The sequence below is a fragment of the Thamnophis sirtalis genome, unplaced genomic scaffold (genome assembly GCF_051295495.1).
Source record: "Thamnophis sirtalis isolate CommonGarterSnake01/CBP01778 unplaced genomic scaffold, rThaSir2_p1.2 scaffold_4, whole genome shotgun sequence".
Taxonomy (NCBI): domain Eukaryota; kingdom Metazoa; phylum Chordata; class Lepidosauria; order Squamata; family Natricidae; genus Thamnophis; species Thamnophis sirtalis.
In genome coordinates, this window is record NW_028261384.1 from 84526227 (window position 1) to 84546015 (window position 19789).

At 46.4% G+C, this 19789-nt stretch overlaps 1 protein-coding gene across 3 annotated transcripts in view; it reads right to left on the reverse strand.

Annotated features, from left to right (window-relative positions):
- The window catches only part of LOC106554926 (UDP-glucuronosyltransferase 2A1-like), a 71819-nt gene that overhangs the window by 19070 nt on the left and 32960 nt on the right, over positions 1 to 19789 (reverse strand). Inside the window, exons 4-5 of one of the 3 annotated variants that reach the window (XM_087713238.1) lie at positions 8479 to 12521; positions 6259 to 6390 (exon numbers count right to left, since the gene is read on the reverse strand). The exons of 1 other annotated variant lie outside the window; for it this stretch is intronic. In XM_087713238.1, coding sequence (XP_087569364.1) covers positions 6318 to 6390; positions 8479 to 12521 — 4116 coding nt within the window. In that variant the 3' untranslated portion in view covers positions 6259 to 6317. Of the gene's footprint in view, positions 1 to 6258; positions 6394 to 8478; positions 12522 to 19789 lie in introns of those variants that run through there. One more of the 3 variants, XM_087713237.1, reaches the window with a different exon arrangement.

Consider the following 19789-nt stretch of genomic DNA (forward strand, 5'->3'; position numbering starts at 1 on the left):
GAGTTGAAGCTTCCGGGAGCTCTTCAAGAGCAGCCCCATGTAGAGACCGTTACAGTAGTCCAGGCGAGAAAGGACGAGGGCATGAGTGACTGTGCACAGAGCATCCCGATCCAGGAAAGGGGCGCAACTGACGTACCAGGTGAACCTGGTAAAAGTCCCCCCCCGGTCACTGCCATCAGGTGTTCTTCTAAACTAAGCTGCGTATCCAGTAGGACGCCCAGATTGCGGGCCCTCTCTGAGGGGGCTAAAATTTCTCCCCCTATCATCAAAGATTGAACAGGATGCACAAATCAGGATGACGGAAACCACAGCCACTCAGTCTTGGAGGGTTTGAGCTTGAGCCTGTTCCGCCCCATCCAGATCTGCACAGCCTCCAGCATTGGGACATCACGTTGAGGGCATCATTTGGGTGGTTTGGGATAGAGATGAAAAGTTGGGTATCATCAGCATATTGATTATACTGTACCCCCAAACCACGGATGATCTCACCCAGTGGTTTCATATATATGTTGAACAGGAGGGGTGAATGAACCGACCCCTGGGGCACCCCACAAGTGATGTGCCTCGGGGTCGATCCCTGCCCTCCAGTCAACACAAACTGCGACCGATCCAACAGGTAGGAGGAGAACCACCATAAAACAATGCTCTCCACTCCCCCCGAGTCGTCGCAGTAGGATACCATGCTTGATGTTATCGAAAGCCGCTGAGAGGTCTAATAGGACCAGGACAGAAGAGCAACCCCTGTCCCGGGCCCGCCAGAGATCATTGACCAACTCGACCAATGCAGTTTCCATGCTGTATCTGGGTCTGAAACCCGACTTGAAACAGATCCAGGTAGACAGCTTCATCCAGGGACTGAGGAAGCTGACAGGCTACCGCACTCTCGACAACCTTTGCTACAAAGCGAAGGTTGGAGACCGGATGATAGTTGGCTAAAGGAGCTGGGTCCAGGGAAGGCTTCTTAAGGAGGGGCCTCACCACCGACTCCTTCAAGGTGGTGGGAAAGAACCCCTCTCTCAACAAAGCATTGGTAATCGCTTGGAGCCAGCCTCGTGTCACCTCCCAGGAAGCCGAGACTAACCAAGAGGGACACGGGTCCAGCACACAAGTGGCAGCATTGAGTCTCCCCATAATCCTGTCCATGCCCATGGGGGTCACAGGGTCAAACTCATCCCAGATGATCTCCACAAGATTCATACCCGTCGACTCACCCGAATCTACCCAGTCAGAGTCCAAGCCTGTCCGGATCTGAGCGATTTTATCCTGCAGATACTGAACAAATTCTTCAGCCCTACCCTGCAAGGGGTCTTTCCCAGCTCCTTGGTTAAGTAAGGAGCGGGTCACCCTAAACAGGGCGGCTGGGCAGTTATCTGCAGACGCGATAAGAGCGGAAAAATGTTGCAATTTTGCCGCTTTTATTGCCACTAAGTAGGATTTAATATGAATTCTTATTAGTATTCGATCAGATTTGGACCGGCTGGCACTCCAACCACTCTCTAGGCGTCTTTTCCGGCGTTTCATCTCCCAGAAACTGCTCGGTAAACCAGGGAGCTACCCAGGATCGACACCGGGTCAGAGGCTGCAAAGGCACAACACGATCCAAAGCCCCAGTGACCGCCCTATCCCAGGCTTCCACTAGGGCTTCGGTCGAGTTGTGAGCAAGGGATTCAGGAAAAGTCCCAAGCTCCATCAGGAACCTTTCAGGGTCCATCAGGTGCCTGGGGCGGAACCATCTAGTTGGTTCCGCCTCCCTGTGGTGAGGGGTAGCAGTATGGAAGTCAAGCCTGATGAGGAGATGATCCGACCATGACAAGAGTTGGATACAAATATCCCCTAAATCTAGATCATTCATCTACTGCCCAGAGACAAAAATCAGGTCGACCGTGTGTCCCCCATTATGGGTGGGATCTTGAATTAACTGAGTTAGGTCCATAGCCATCATGGAAGCCATGAACTCTCGAGGTGACTCGGATGTCTCGCCAATGGAAGGCAGATTGAAATCCCACAGGATCATAAGCCTGGGGAAATCAATCGCCAATCCAGCTAACACATTCAGCAGCTCCGGTAGAGCTGATGAAACGTAGCAGGGAGACAGGTATGTAACAAAAAGGCCCACCTGAACTCCAAGGCCCCATTTCACAAAAAGGGACTAACACCCACCAATCTGAGGCACAGTGACCTCCTGAGGTCTGAGACTTTCCCTAATAACCACCACCACTCCCCCCACCCCTGCCCTGGGCTCTCGGCTGGTGAAACACCCGGAAGCCTGGTGGGAATAATTCACTAAGGGGAACACCCCCCTCATGGCCCAACCAGGTCTCCGTAATGCACGCCAGGTCCGCTCTACCCTCTGTATGAGGTTGTAAATGAGGGGAGCCTTATGTGCCATGGACCTGGCATTAAGCGACACCAGCCGGAGACCAGGGTGCTGTAATCCCGAGCACCCAGGGGTGTGAGAAGGGTGATGAGGGTCAGAATGCGCGATCGCTTTTAAACAGCGGACCCATGTACCCCGAACATAATTTGGCCCTCGGCCCCCACAAACAGTAGAGATGGTGAACCCCCCCCCCCAATGGAATAGCTTAATGTCTCCCCCGGAATACCAACCCTTCCCAGCACTCCTGACCCACGCTCATTATTTAGCTTTGGCCTGTGCCCTGGCAGACTCCCCCCCGCCAAGCCTGTCTGAGCAATCCATATCAACCCCCCTGCCCCCTTTAAAATCTGATTTTAAAACTCCTGTAAAAAAAAAACCTAAGAAGTCTTTTCTGCGCATGCCATCTCTTGGGATCCCAAGATCTATCATTAAGGAAATGTCCTGATAGGCAAAAAGGCCATCTCCGGGAAAGGGGGAGTTCCCAAAGGGAATAAAGTTCTGTCTAAGTATAGCATAGAGGAGAGTGTGGCATCAACCAAACGGGGTGACATCAGGTGGAGATGGAACAAGATGACATGTTCACGGGGGGGGGGGAGCCGACAGTATTCAAGGGGAGTAGTGGGAAGCTGCTGCTGGGCACACCCACACCGGCTGCAGAGATCCCAAGCCAGGCGACCCACCGCCACTGAGCACACCTACGCCGGTTTCAGAAACCCTGCAGGGAAGAACCTTTTTCTTATCCTTGTTCTCTATTAAGATAGGATCTAGTGCTTCCCCAAAAAGATTGCCTGTGTAAGGGGCCACCGCCAGATTCCATTTGGCCTTGTTTTCCATCTATCAACTGCGCAACCATAACAATTGTCGGGAGGTTAATGATGTGGCTAGAGCACTGGAGGCATATTTAATGGCATCTAAGGTTGGCCAAGAATTGAGAGGCTGCTATGATTTTAGTTATATCTTGATGCAGTCGCTCATCCTGGATCTGAATACAGTTCTGGAGTTGACAGAGCCACATGACCATCATGTGGTTAAAGTAAGAAGCTGCTGCCACCGATTTGATGCCCAGGTGGAAGCATTAAAGTTCTTATGTAAGGTAAGTTCCGCACGCTTGTCCTCTGGCTTCATCTTATCAGCTGCGTCCCCAGAGATTATGGAGGAGGAAGAAACCAGAGCTGCTACTGAGGTATCGATAGCTGGCAATTATAGAGCTTGAGCTGTTGTCAGGATTTGAAAAGATGGAAGGCCGGAGATAGAAGGGAAAGGAGAAGCTCCTTGGCTTGAGTACCTGTGGGATCTAGTAGGGGAGACTGAAGGGGAAGAAGGGCTGAAACCTCTGGGGAGCCTGAGTGAAGGGATGAGGGCCTGATAGGGGATCTAGAACTGCTGGCCAAGTTGGACATAGTGACCTGGGCCTGCTTTTCTGCCCGGGCATAGTTTTCTCCAGAGCCCTCTGTCTAAGCTCATCTCTTGTTGCGGCTCTGGAAGGGCGTTGATCAGCCATGGGGTTGAAACTGCGGCCCTGGTTCTGGGCCTATCTAATTGGTCTTTCCTGCCTCCATTAGGGTCCTCTAATGGGGCCTGAGGAAGCTCAGATCTTGCTGCCATCTTATTCACTCACGTGTCCGGTATCAAGGACACTATAGATTCCACAGGTGCCTGGGCCCGTGGGAGCTGTGAGCCTGCGTTCAGTTTAAAGTCCTGCCAGCCTCGATCAGTGGCCGCAATGCAGTGGGCTAAGGATGACCACGTGGTTCAGAAAATGGCCGCCTCCACGTGGCACTTTCAAAATGGCCAACGGAGCCTCTGATCACGCTGCCGGGAGGATCGGAACAGCCGCGGCTTGTCTTTTTAATCACTGTGGCTCCTATGCTGAGCGGGGTCGGCGCAGCAGAAGGCAGCGAGTACATGGAGTAATAGGGGAACGGAATGATCAAAGAAGTGCCGTTCGCCATGAGGAGGCTGTCAGCACCAGAAAAAAAGCCGCGGTTTGCTACTTTTAAATATGCGGCTTATTCCCTTGGGCTCACAGCAAGCTCCCGGTAAGCTGTGCTTTGAAGCCCATCACCCCCACTGGCCCGGGAATCAGACAGGGCTCTGGCCCGCACAGTAGGAGGAAGGTGCCCCAAGGGGCTCTCCTATCCTGCACAAGGAAGAAAAGACTGCCCCTAGGGCCGCAGCTGAGATAAATTTAAAATTTAGAGTATCCAATCTATCGAATCAATTAATTAAATATAGTCAATTAACAGTAATTTTCCTACCTAAGAGCCAAAGCAGTGCTTGGACCAAAAGCCTGAGAGGAAACTGGGAGCCAGTGGGAAAAGGCGGAATATTAAAGAAATTTCCCTCAGTTTATGGACTAATCACGCTGTGACAAAACCCACGCATAACCCCTCCCTCGATTCTACTGGAAAATATGACAATTTCTAGTTGAGATCCCAGTGGACTGTTTCTTCTGAAAGGGGTAATAAATATTTAAGTCTAATGGAGGCATATGATGAATTAAAAGATATGGAATGAATTGGACTGAACTGCAGATGCAAGTTCTCTCAAAATATGACAAGTGATGAAAGGAGCCTATAGCTGGCCATGGAGCCCAAGAATTCAGATCTTCCTCTTGAGTAGGGAGGCCATTGGATGTAGATGTTGATTGGAAAATCTATGTTGTAAAATAACTTTAAAAAGTTGGTTGACTCGGAATTGGCCTGGGCCATACTTATCTGTTCTTTTAAGCATGTTTTCAGAAATAGATCAAATGTTTTCTGTCAATATGTGAAAACTTTATTAGATTACTATGTAAGGAATTACCTGTTTCTACACTAACTGCAAGAACAGATATGTTCTTATCCATTCCCAGCATGCATCTTAAAAAATGGGTCTGAACTTGTTCAAGTAGGGTAGATTCATTAATCTACAATTCTGCATTGTAGGTCAGCATTGGGACTATTTTTGTCCTGAATATTTTCAGCATAGCAATCAAGGTATCTGGCTATCATAGACCAGTTTATAAAACACAAGAATCACAATTAATTAAGATGAAAGGAAAAATAATATATCTAAAAACAATTACTATTAATATTATTAATGCTAATAATTAATAGTGTTAATATTCTGTGAATATTATGTAAGACTATATAACAATAATTAAGGAGATAAAATCAGATTGATCTTATAAAAATGACAACATTTTAAGATAAACAAATTAAAATGACCAAGATATTTAGTAAAGAATGAAAATAATAATTCCTTGAATGTGTATAGAAAGGGTGATACAGAATATGTTTTATCAATTTGATTATTCCTCCATCACATGGACCCAGTCTCTGGATTTTGTTGGCATCTTCCTTTAGTAATGACTGTTGGCATTGAATATGGGTAAGGATACGGTCCTTAATTTTGGGATGCAGCAGGTAACTTAGCTGGTTGGAGAGTATGTGCACAGTGGCTCAAGAAAGTGTTTCTAGGTAGAGTAGAAAGTCTGGTTACAGTTTTAAACCAATGACCCACTGTTTGAGATCAGCTAATACACCTACACAGCCCATCAAAGTGATGGGAATAATAACGTGATAAACTGAAAGAATAAAAATGTAACTGGCTTTCTTATCAGACAAAGTCGACCAACTGCAAACTGTTCGATCTTCGTCCTCAGGTAATATAAAATGACAACTCTGCACTGTCTCCTGTATAAAGTGTGACGTAAAGCAGTCAGCAGGGAATCAGAGATTGTTATGCTACTTCAGTTTTCTACTGGCAGCTTTGTTTCACATATTGATCACCAAATATGATTTTTTTAAAAATTTCAAACATTCATGTTTTTTCACATGCATCACAAAAATGTAAGCTTGCACATTGCCTACAGACAAAATCACTGCTTACGCTTGTAGTATTTGGTAATCTTTTATTTCTTTAAATTTAAGTATTCACTATTTTTTTCACTGTTAGGTTAACGCTTTGACGCCATCTTTATGTGTAGGTGCACAGACAGTGGTGGTGCTTGCCTTGGTCCTTTAGGTACTCTGCTGTTCCAGAAATTTGGGGGGGGGGGGTAAAAAGAAATTGTTTAGTCCCCTTCATGTCTTAGAATGAAAAAAAAACACTTTTTAATAAATCTAAAATTAGATTAGAAAGAATCTACTTTCTATGTTCTATGCTCATTTCTCATCTTCAATCCAACAAGCTTTGTCTGCTTTGAAACAATACCTCAACAAACCTGTTTCTGAACAAAACTTTCCTATGTATAATATAAGTGTCTCATTTATCATACTGCATTGAAATCTAAGAATAAATTATTAGTCTGAGTAAAGATTACATTATTGTACTAGATCCCGCTTCCAAACTTCTGGTTGGACGGTTGGGCCTATTTTTTGCCCTCTCCGGGCTCTGGAGACTTTCCTGAAACCTGGGAAGGGCGAAAAAGGCCTCTCCAGCCCTCTGGAAGTTAGAAATGGATCCAGGCTCCAGAGGCTTTCCTGAAGTCTGGGGAGGGTGAAAACTCCCCCTCTGTGCAGCGGAGGGGTCGTGCATGCATGCAAGGGGAGTCGTGCGTGCATGCACAGGTGGGCAGGGTGCCCTGCATTGTGGGTGTGGGGAACGTGCATGCTATCGCACGCACACATACAATTTTGGCATGCATTTACAAAAGTGTTTGCCATCACTGAACTATAATATGCTTTCCTAGCATCTTTACTATCTTTCATATTGAGATAATTTCACAATAAATATAAAAATCTACACTTAGCTCAAAACTACTTTTGTTTACCCTATCAGGATTTTGCTGGACAAAAACAAACTGAGATTTTCAAAAGTAATTCAGCAGACATATTAAATAGCCCATAGTTAATGAATACTAAACTGAGGCCAGGAAGATCTGAATTAAATTTCAAATTATTCATAATTCTGATCTAGTGACTATGGACTATGAAATGTTGGGTCAGCTCTAACATATGAATCGAGAAAACAACTTCACAGGAATTTTTCACACTACTTTTTTGTTACATCAACATGTAGCATTGATCAACATCTGAATATGATTCTGGGTTGCATAATTTAAATCTGCAGGAAAGGGAATCAGGGATTATACAATCTACTTAACAGCTAACAGTGATCAGCAATGTTCTCATGAGACTTCTGAAAATATGTGGTATCCCAACCTCACAGTAATACAGAGCTACTGGGAAGATTATTACTTTTCTCCAGAAGATAAAAGTATATGTGTTTTCCCTCATTGTGCTTTGATTTCAGAGAAATTAAGATAAGGAGTTTGCAACTGGGTAGGAAAATAGAGTATCATAGCTGTGTTTGAAAACTTCATCACTCAGTTAAGGGCCACATTCAGTGATCCAGAATTCTTTCCTATCCACCCATAGAGAATCAGGTGTAGTGAAGGCATCAAGCTAGAAACTATACTCTCTAGTTCCACCTTAGGCACACGGAGCCAGCTGGGTAACCTTGGGTCAGTCACTCTCTCTGTGTCTTAGCAATAGCACTTATATACTGTTCACAGTGCTTTACTCTCTAAGCAGTTTACAGAGTCAGCATATGGCCCCCAACACGGGTCCTCATTTTACCGCCCTTGAAAGGATGGAAGGCTGAGTCAACCTTGAGCCAGTAAGAGCAGAACTGCCAAACTGCTGGCAGCTGGTGATCAGCAGAAGTAGCCAGCAGTACTGCATTCTAACCATCTTCTCAGGAAGGAAGCAATGTCAAACCACTTCTGAAAAATCTTGCCAAAATACTGCAGAGGATTATCCAGGCAATCTCCAAGAACAGGACTTGACTGAATGGGAGTGGAAAAATCCAATGCCATATAAAATGTAAGAACCCCTATTTTCTTATAAATTCTTTTACAACTCATATAAAACTGTCTGCACATTCAAAACAAAAATCAGAAGTGTATCTAAAATCTTTCTCTATAGCTTGGTGTGCACTAAGAGTAATTTTTATAGAAGTGCCTTAACATTAAATATTTGATCTGCAATCTCAAATCATTTAATCAAGCCATACTATGGCTTCTGTTCATCTATGTATCTGTTAGTCCTAGAAAAATGTTTTAAAAATGTAATGCATGGCATAAAGTTATAATAAAACAGTCTCCTTTTCCTAACCTTTTGGCTACTGTATGATCACGTATAGTTGAAATCCTGTCTTTCACACGGATTTCGTGTGAAGAGGTTTGCACCTGTGCCTCTGTACATATGCGAGATGAACGCCATTTTTTTCCTCGTGGTATATCAACATATGAGGTCTGAACTTGAGCTTCAGTAAATAGAGTAGGTTTTGGCTTCCTTTCCACTGTAGAAATTTGATCTAATTTTTCCCTTTCTTGTATTTTAACATCTGCAAATTTCATTGGACCCTCTACTAGCTTTGGAAATAATCTCAAATCTTCTTCAAAAGACAGGCCAAAACTGGTACTTTGCATTTGAAGCACTGCTTCCTCTCTCATGGTCCATAATTCGAGCAATGATTTTTGCATCAGAGCCCTACTGTGTTCTAGGCGGAAAGTCTCAGTTTTTGTGAATCCTGATGCAGGAGTTGATGGTCTCCTTGGACTGGAAGTTCGTGATGGAACCCGAGACTCAGCTATGCATGGAATAAAGGGAGACTCAGTTATGTGTGACCCAGTAGGAAACTCTTCAATGCTCAAAGGTGCAGGAGACACTTTAGTACTCAAAGGGGCAGGAGATATATCTCTGTGTACAGGAGCTGGAGATACCGCCATGTGTGATGGAACAAGAGGTAACTCCATGTGCAATAGAGAAGACACCTCTGTGTGTGAAAGATCATGCGATGCATCCATATGTGATTGGGTGGATGACTCATCTATGACTGATGGGGAGCTTAGTAGAGGGCTCCCAGGAGATTGTTTCTGGGCATTTGGAAGGTCCTCTGGAGCATGCTTATCAGTCAGGAAGATTTTAGCACTGATATCTGGAAATTCAGTCATAGTGGTTTTTATTTGGTCTTCCACTGGCTCTGTCACCTTCAATATTTCAGGGGTAGATGATTGTTTTAAGTTTTCAGTCTGTTGTGAGGCAGGAAATACCTCAGTAGTTGGTGTCAAATAGGATAGGGAAGTTTGAATTTCAGTGTCTGTTAGATTTTTTGTCTTCCATATATCGTCAGAGGAGGTCTGCACTTGGGTAGTGACTTGGCCTGGAGGAAGAGATTCTGCCTTTACAACCAGGGATGGGTGAACTGGGATCTCAGATTCAGAAGGGATAGAAATTTTTTCTGCAGATCCTGGCAAATCAATCCAAGATGTTTGCAACTGCGCATTATTCAGTTCCTTTGCTTTCCATATGTCAAGGAGAGAGGTTTGTATTTGGGTGTCCGTTTGTGGTGCTTCAATTTTTGCCTCTTCTAGTTCAAGTGAGGTCTGTTGCTGAACATCTGCATACCTATGAAATGGAGGCCACAAATCCTCCTGAGCCATGTCAGCATCTGAGGTCTGCATCTGAGCATCCATTTGTGACACTAGATGAGCCTCTTCTTTTGCTTTCCATAGGTCAAGTAGAGAGGCTTGTGGCAGGATATCCATTTGTGATGGTGGGGCTGACACATCTAGTTCAAGTGAAGTCTGCTGCTGAAAGTCAGCATGCAAATTTGAAGGAATATCAGCTTCTGATGTTTGCACTTGAGCGTCACCAGTCTGAGATACAAGAGAGCATTCTTCCTTTCCCTCTAGTATATCAACAAAGGAAGTTTGTGCTTGGGTGTCCAGTTGTTCTTTTTTCCTCCATATATCTGTCAAAGATGTCTGCATTTCAAAATCAGATTTCAGCTGCTGAGAATGTGCCACTTTTGCCTCCTCTAATTTAGTTTCAGATGTCTGCTGCTGCATGTTAACTAATTCTTTAGCTTTCCATATATCAATAAAAGAGGTCTGAGTCAAATTGTCTACGTGTTCTGCAGAAGGAGATGTAATTCCTTGCTTTGACAATTCACTTGCAGAAGTTTGCACTTGAGCATCCATTTGTTCTTTTACTTTCCAGATGTCAAACAGTGATGTTTGTGCCTCACTATCAACTACTAATGGAGGAGTTAAGTCCACTGTCTTGGGTGAGTCTGATACTGAAGTATGCATCCGGGCATCAGCTAAGTCTCTTGCTTGCCATATTTCAAGCAAGGATGCTTGTCTCCGAGGTTCTGATTGTTTTGGAGAAAGAGATTCTATTTCTTCTGTGGTCAATTCAAGTCCTGGAGTTTGAGTTTGAGTTTCAGCTTGCAGGCGCGATGCCCGCCACCTATTTCCAAATGGAATTTCAACATCTGATGTTTGTACCTCATTGTCAACTCCTGGAGACCAAAGATGGTCTTTTTGGAAAGGAGTCTGGGAAGTTGATGTTTGAAATTCTGGAAGCTCTTGATACCATTTTCGAATCTGAGCTTCTATTACTTGTGGGGTAATAAGGTACTCCTTTCCTTCTGTTATCTCTTGGTTTTCATCCTCAGCCTCAACCAAAGATAAAGAGGAGAACTGCTCCTGGAGTTTGGTCTGTGACAAAGAAGAGAGCTTTTTCATTAGTTCCAAATCGGATGTTTGCACTTGAGCTTCTTTTTTGAATGACGGTGTTGCAGATTCATAGTCTGAGGTTGGTAACTCTTGTGCTGAAAAGGGACGCTTCTTCAAATGCTCATCACTGAAAATTCTGTCTTGGGTTTCAATATCTGACCAAGAGGAAGCCTTCCGCATTAGTTCATGACTTGACGTTTGCAACTGGGGTTCAGCCACTGATAGTGAAGAAATTTTCTTTAGAAATTCAGCATCAGAAAATGGTTCCATGGTCTCAAGCTGTGCTAGTAAAGAAAGCTTCTTTAACAATTCAATAGCTGAGGTTTGGACCTGTACACTAGCTTGTGGGTGTAATAAACGCCACTTGTCCCACTGCCGAATCAAAGTGTCAGATGTCTGTGCAGAAGCTTCAGTCAATTGAAATGGGAGAGATTTCTTTTCTGTGAGCAAAGGAGCTCCCCACTCTTTTTTTTCTAATTCAAGCTCTGATGGCTGTATCTGGAATTCAGGTGACTCTATCACTGAAGTAAATGAGGTCTGAACCTGGGCTTCAGCATTCAATCGAGCAGTACGCCAATCATTCCCAGGAGGTGCTTCCACAGGTAAAGTCTGGACTTCAGCATTAATATATGCAGGGTATAAGTTGCTTGGTTTCATCAGTGATGACTGGGAAAATGACAACTTATTCTGGAGCTCATTCTGGAGCTCATTCACAATAGAGGATGCATCCTCCTTTTCTAACATATAATCTGAAAATGAAGTCTGTACTTGTATGTCTGCCTGTGAAGGAATGCGCAAATCAGTAGGTGAAGTCTGCACTTTAGCCTCAACTAATATTGGCAAAGATGCAATCTTCTCTAACAATTCTAGATACAAAGGTTGGGTCTGGATAAACTCTGACAAAAATTCTGCAGGCTCCCTATCTAATATGGAAGTAAATGAGGTTTGCACCTCGACTTCCTTTTCTTCAGGTAGCGACAATAGTGATGTCTGTACTTGAGCCTCCATTCTTTCTGGTAATGACAGCAGTGATGTTTGCACCTGGGTTTCCTTTTCTTCAGGTAAAGACGACAGTGATGTTTGCACCTGGGCCTCTTTTTCTTCAGGTAAACACAGCAGTGATGTTTGCACCTGGACCTCTTTTTCTTCAGGTAAAGAAGACAGCGACGTTTGCACCTGGGCTTCCTTTTCTTCAGGTACCGTTCTCAGCGAAGTTTGCACCTGCGCTTCCGTTTCTCCATGTAACGATAACAAAGATGTTTGCACCTGCACTTTCTTTTCTTCTGGTAAAGAAAGAAGCAATCTTCGCACATGAGCTTCAGCATCACAGAGTCTTCTTAATTCTGCGAATGAAGTTTGGATTTGGGCATCAGTATCAACTGGGGTTGTGCTCCGCAGGGGGACAAATGAAGTTTGTGCACGAGCATTAGCTTCTACAGGTATGCTTGAAAATGTAGTCTGGATCTGAACATCAGCCTCAGATGATGATTCTGCTTCTACAATTGGTATTGAAATAATCGAAGTTTGCAACTCAACTTCTTTATGTAGTCGTGACCACCGCCATCTATTTCCTTCTGGAATTTCCACATTAGATGTCTGTACCTCAGCTTCAATAAACAAATCATCTTCCTCCTGTTTGGAGAAAACATGATTATCTTGCATTGAAAGTCAGTTATCTTTTGGAGTTGAAAACTATTCTTTTTCGTTTGCAAGAGCCAAAAATCTGGATTCCTATTTAATATACTGCTTGAGTTTTCCAAGGCTACTCAGGGAAAATGAAAATTAAATTAAATAAATAGGATTGTTTTGTTCTAACTGCACTGAGCTGCTAATTCACATTAATAAATAGAGATCTAGTATTTATGCATGCTAGTTCTTAATCTGGTTTGACTTAAACTGTCTAATTTTTCTCAGGAAACTCTCTGCGATAATACTCTCACCAAACTACAATTTCCTACTTCATTTGGATGACGCCAAGGTGTGTGTGTGTGTGTGTGTGTGTGTGTGTGTGTGTGTGTGTGTATGTATGTATGTATGTATCTGTGTGTCAGGCTGGCTTCAATTTTTTTTACTACTGGTTCAGTGGGCATGGATAGGCATGTGGCCGAGTGGGCATGGCCAACTTGACATCACTCACGCCCACGCCCACTCAGTCGAATGCCGCCCCACCTACCCAGGCCCAACAAGTCAGTGAAAATTTCTGCTTTGCCAGCTGGGAGGCTAACAAAGAAGCCTCACTCTTCCCACCACCGCTGCTTCTACAACGCTGAACGGTTTGTGCCACCCTAGACACATACACACACACAAACACACACACCTGCTGCGGCATGAGGTGAGCGTAGCTGGGGAGAAATCAGAGGGAAGGGGAAAAGAAGGTCAACCTTCTGCTAGAGAGATGGGAAAACAAGCCAGATTGCCTAAGTGAGCGTCCCCTTCAGCTGCCTCTCGAGGTTGGACCTGCGATTGCTCTCGCCCACCCTGTTTCTCTTCCTCATGGTTGATGCCATGTTTTGCGGAAATAAAAATGGGCATGCAGAGAGAAGTGGGAGAGGAAGAAGCAGGTCCAAAGCGGGAGGTCAGGCGCCCTACATTCCTGCATCCCCTCCGCTCACCCATCCATAGCTCGCCCATCCATAACCGCCCAAGAAAAGACCTTAGGGGCCCCTGTAACGGGGAAGCAGAAAGGGAGTAAGAAGGATGGAGACAATCAAGTGTGGTATGGAGGTGATGGCCCATGAGTATCTCGGTAGGACTTTTGCCCGTGACCTGGCAAGGAGTGGTGTGTTAGCCCTTGAGATACGTTTGGACTCTGGCTGGCCAGGGAAGGTGATGCATTTGTGCGAGGGCCTCCTTGGCCGAGCAGAGAGCTCGTTTGGCCAACCGATTCCCTGTGGGGTGGTACGGAGCGACCTGGGCATGGTGGATGCCTAGACAGGCCAGATACGTCTGGAATGTTTCAGATGTGAATTGCAGCCCGTTGTCAGAAACAATGATGTCCGGAAGGCCGTGCATTGTGAAATGGGCGTCTAAAATTTGGATGGTTGCGCCAGATGTGGTCGAGCGCATCAGGAAAAGTTCGATCCATTTGGATAGAGCATCAACTACTATGAAGAAGGTATGTCCCTTCACGGGGCCCATGAAGTTCATGTGGAGACGACTCCACGGGGCAGAGGGGGTGTCCCACTCCTGGGCAGGGGCAGCGGGTGGGGCAGGGTGAACACTTTGGCACGGAGGGCACGGACATTCCCAGCCAGGAATGTCTGCGTCCATAGAGGGCCACCAGGCATAACTGCAGCCTAGGCATTTCATCCACAAAATGCCTGGATGGCCCTCGTAGAGGCGGGTGAGGACTTGATGGCGGAGCACAGAGGGAATAACAACCCTAGAGCCCCACAAAAGGCTTCCTGTAAAACTGATAACTTGTCACGGCGTCGGAAGTATGGCAGGAACATGGCAGAGCGAGTGTCCGTCGCCCAGCCCCTGCAAACTGCGTCCATAACCCTATGGAGGACAGGGTCCTCAAGGGAGGACTGCACAATGTCAGCCACGGATAGCGGCAGGCGCAGATCATCAATAAGGCAAACGGTGGAAGCCGGGTCCGAGACAAGCTGGGGCAGGGGACAGCGGCTCAATGTGTCCGCGTGGCCCATGTGCTTGCCAGGCTGGTAGAGTAGGGTATATGAGTAGGAAGCTAGGAATTCAGACATGTGAGGGGACATAATGGGAGGAGTTGGCTTGTCTCCCACCAAAAGGCCCAACAGGAGATTGTGGTCGGTGAGAAGGGTGAAAAGGCGACCATAGAGGCAGTGGTGGAAATAGCAGTAGACTTATATACCGCTTCATAGGGCTTTCAGCCCTCTCTAAGCGGTTAACAGAGAGTCAGCATATTGCCCCCAACAATCTGGGTCCTCATTTTACCCACCTCGGAAGGATGGAAGGCTGAGTCAACCCTGAGCCGGTGAGATTTGAACCGCTGAACTGCTGATCTAGCAGTAGCCTGCAGTGCTGCATTTAACCACTGCGCCACCTTGGCTCAAAATGTTTTACTCCCGCCACGGCCTCCAGGGCCTCCTTGTCCAGCTGGTATAATTGCGCTCAATCTTGGACAAGGAGAAGGAGTAGAATGTGATCATGACCTCTGAGACGTCAGGAAGGGAGTGGCTCAAGACGGCCCTGACACCGAAGGGCGAGACATCACAAACAAGGAGAAGGGGAAGGCGCTCATTGTATTCAATGAGCACGGGGGCAGCTGTCAAAAGGGCCTTGACAGCCGCAAGCGCTATCAGCTTGTCTAGCTCCGCGTCGACCCTTTCCCGAAGCGCAAAAAGGCACTCTCCTGGCCTTAAGGTGGATAGGCGCCACCAAGGGATCCAAATTAAGGGAGATAGGGTTGCCGTTGTAAGAGCCTAAAGCTGGATCGAATACATTGACAAATTTGGCTAGTAAGGAGTCAAGGTCAGAGGCCAGGCGAAGGGAATTTATGCCGGCACTAGATAGACCCAGGGCTCGGAACCAGTCGAGCCCTAACAAGGAAGCCAAAGGGTTGCGGACCACAATGAGGGGCGGGGGACCCTTAAAATGGCCATACTGTACAATAAAGATGCCACAGCACACAATGGGGATAGGGTTCTCTTGATAACCGCGGAGGTGACACTTGGAGGGGAACAGTTGATGCCGGCGGAGACGTGGAAGTAAAGTCTTAAGCGTGTCCCATGACATAATGGAGCGGGCCGAGCCATGGCTCCATGGTGCAGGGCTGGCCTTCAATGAAGATGCGGAGGTGCCTCTTACCACGATCCCCCAAAGCAGTAGAGGCAGAGTCCACCATTCTGTCAGGGTTTGGCCCCCCAGGTTCCGCGATGGCGTAACACCCTTGCCTCGCAGTTGAGGAGTTTGAGGCAGGCCGGCAGTTAGAAGCAGGAAATCTAGTCGCACTAACTTCAGGAGGACCGGAGCAGCAGACGGCTGCAATGTGGCCCTTTTTTCCGCACTTGTGGCAAACGGCTGCCCGGAACCTACAGGAGGAGCAAAAGTGGCAGCCTCCGCAGCTGAGGCAGCCACTGCCATCTCTGAGAGAGAAAGACTTCAGGCGATCAATGGCAAGGTCAACTTCAGACCATAGCTTCTCCGGGCCGAGCTGACAGTTAACAGAAGAGTGAGGAAGTGTAGCCATAGCCGAAGGACGAAATCTTCTGAGATCAGGGGTGGATTGATCGGCCATTTCATAGGCATGTGCCACGTCCACCGCAATTTTTAAAGATAGTTCGGCTCGGGAGAGAATACGGCGATGTAGGTTAATGTCCCTGAGGCCGTAAATAAATTGCTCAAGGAGCGCTTCATCCAAATCCACGAATTCACAGTGGATTGTGGCGGCCCTCAGAGCGGCTACGTAATGGCTGATGGATTGCCCCTCAGCCTGTATGCACCACCGAAAAAATTGCCTCCGTGTGAAGGGAGAAGGAGTAGGTTCATAGTGAATCTTCAGTTTAGCCAAGAGCAGCTCCCAAGGCATCATCTGAACTGGAGTAGGGGCAGACAAGGCTCGCGCAGTGGCAAACATTTTGGGGCCACAGTAGTGCAGGAAAACCCCTCTCTTCCATTTCACAGAAAGTTGGTCAGGTCGTGAGCTTGTAAGAAACACTCGAAGCATTCAAGGAACACATCCCACGATTCTGCCTCAGGGTGGAAAGCCGCAAAAACTGAAGCGGCAGCCACGGTAGGAACTTGAACAGGGTCCATTTCACTCGACCTCGTCGCCAGTTTTAAGTTTTAAAAAGATGGACTACAGGTGAACGTTTCTTCACAACGGTTTATTGCTTAAGTAACTAGAACAAGTAGATATAACAAGAACTGTACAGAACCGAGTAACAACAGCCGCCTGACAGCTATAATGACAGCTGTTAGGCAGGGAACCAATCAGGCAACGGCAATTCTCCCGTGGGCTAGCAGCCACGCCAGAGCCAATCAGATCTTCTTCCTGCTCTGGCTTCGACTGCCGGTCGCGTCCAGGAGGATGTAACATTGTCCTTCTCCAACTTTGACTTCTCAAGCAGATGCGATCAATGAATAGATGCAGTGTCCCACAAACCAAACTATATCCAAAAAGAGGACATTTAGGGCCCAAACTGTAATCCCACTACAGAGATTCATTGCTACTGAATAACCCATGGGTTTGAGAGCACAGATCTGGGATGCAGAGTAGCAAGATATGTTTCTTGTTTCATGCCATTGCAAATTAGCCCTAGGTCAGGAAAAGAGATGCCTCTTTGGTCGTACACTGAGGACTTGCTCTACTTTTGAAACTGCATCTATGTTCTGGTTGGCTCCCTTCAGGGTCTCATCTTGCAACAGTATCACAATAGTCTAGCTGCAGGCCATTTCAGGTTATTTTAGAGACTCCATCTAGTTTTCTGGACTTTTGGTGGCTGCGACTACAACATGACATCCACGGATATGTAACAGTGCAGTGTAAACAAGCCAAAACATCAAAGATCCTCTCCCCCAGACTGCTGCAGCCTTTGCCCATATCACAGAGATTGTGGGGAACTATCTATATGAATTTCATCAGTGAATTGCCACTGTCTAAAAGAGACACTATTATTTTGGTTGTGGTAAATATGTTAATCAAAATGGTCCATTTCAGCCTATGCTCAGAGCTACCAACTGCATGGACCATTGCACAGCTATCAGTTCGGCCTACTGTGGCTTGGTGTCACATAGGCATCCTGCCATTAAAGGCTGGAAGGGGAAGGAGAGAATAGAAGGACAATAAAGCTGTGTGTATATGTGATGGGAAATAGGGAGGGGGAATGATAGGTGATAAAGATCGGAGCAGCCTGGATCCAGTTTGTAGCAGCGCCCCAAGGTCAGGCACCCTGAGAAAATATATGAATTATCCCCAAACATCCCAGTATTCTCATTTTGATGCACTCGGATTGGCTGGAAACAGACCAATCATGGGGAGAGGGATGGGCTGCAGACAAATCTTTCTGTATCTTTTGAGAACAGGAAAATTTAGAGTTAGCTTGACTTTACTGCAGCCAACATCTTTAGTAAAAGAACCCTTTGCTTTAACCAAACGGAGTCAAGGGTCTTTCTTTCCTAAGGGATCAGATTAAGACAGGGCTGGCATTAGGCTAGCTATGCAACCTGACTGCATAGCTAGCCTAGGGGAAATTGTCTCTAGTCTAGAGGAAATTGTCTCTTTCTGGAATGACCAGGAAGAGATTGAAGGCTGGGGGGAGGCATCCTCAAAAAACCCTCCTGGAGGGTGGGATCTATCCGAGTGGCTGGGAGAGAATTTTAAACTATTCTTTTATTTTGCTTTTCTTTTTTTTCTTTCTTTGTAAGCCGCCCGGAGTCCTCCGGGATTGGGCGGCCTATAAATTTAATAAACAAACAAACAAACAAACAAACAAACAAACAAACAAACAAACAAATGATCCACCAAGACTCCAATGTCCCCCAGGGTAAGAAATAAGGAAGAATGGAAAGAGAAACCTGTGGGAGCTGTGGGAGCCGCTGGTACAAGAATCAAGTGATGCTGTAGGAACTGGAGGAAGAATCAACCACAGGCGAGCCAGAGCAAGAGGACTGCATGCTGGAGGAAGCCATAAAAATTCCTGAGGGGTTAGGGTTAGCATGAGCAGTCTTAGCGCAAGAGGCATATCCCACTGACCAGCTTACTCCAGCCATGGCAAATGATGGGACAACTACCTCTGCTGCCACAACAGCAGCAAGCACCCCAAAAGCAGCAACTGCCCCAATGACCAGCTCCAAAGTCCAACCTGCGCCAGTACCAGGGCAGCCCCAGCATGACAGAGAAGATGCTAAGATGAGTGACCATGGAGGAATTGTAGTTGAACGGATGGTCACTCTCCACAATGATGCTGCCTCGGAGCTGAGAAAATTTGACTGCTTCATGGTCACTTCAGAAGCACTTCAAAGACCCTTTCACGAATCGCAAAGTTAGAGACCACATAAACACCATCAGCCAAGCACGCAGGAGTAGCTGAGTACACCCAGGAATTTTGCAACCTGACTGTCAGGTTGTCAACCCTGATACTGGCTTGCCAACTGACTGACTGGCCAGAAGTCATCTTGATCAGGTATTCTGATGGGCTAAGTGATGAGGTCTACAACACCTCCATTTCCAGAGATTCCCCCTCATAGATGGTATGTCCTAGCAGCAGAAGTGGAAATCAATGTGGCTCAATCCAAATAACAGCTGAGCTATGGATGGCGAAGGTCCCTCCCTGAAAAAAAGAGGCCCCAAAACTGGTGCCATGTGAGCAGAGCCCATGCCAATGATCCACTGGCTGCTTCAGGTGTGGGAAGGAGGGGCATCAAACTGCCAACTACCAAGCTATACACCCAACCCAGAAGACAATTCAGGATCCTGCCAAAAATTCAGCAAAACTCCAACAGTGAACCTGTGACACCACTCTGAAGGGAATAGAAGCTGTATACTTTCCCGCCCAACTGAACTCTGACTGACCTGGTTGGCAGTCAAGGGGAAAGCAAATCGGACTATGACAATTATCCCTTGGTAAGTCACAAGGTCAACCCAGTAATGATCCCCATAGAACTGCTGGTTTGATCCTTGGGATGCAAAGGGGACTAGTAGCCAGTGGTGGGATCCTGCTGTTTTTACAACCAGTCCGGTGTTTGTGTGCTTCATGTGTGCATACCTGACGCATGCTCTGCGCACATGCACAGTTTCAATGGAACCTAATTTTTCATGTTACTTCTAGGGAGTAACAGCTGTGGCGTGCAATCCGTTCTGCCATACAAATTAGGGTATATGTAAGTAAAGCACAGGTATGGGAGAACAGGTTCGCTCCCCAGCTGATTGTCAGAGCTACCAGTTCGGCCGAACTGGCTGAATCCCATCCCTGCTA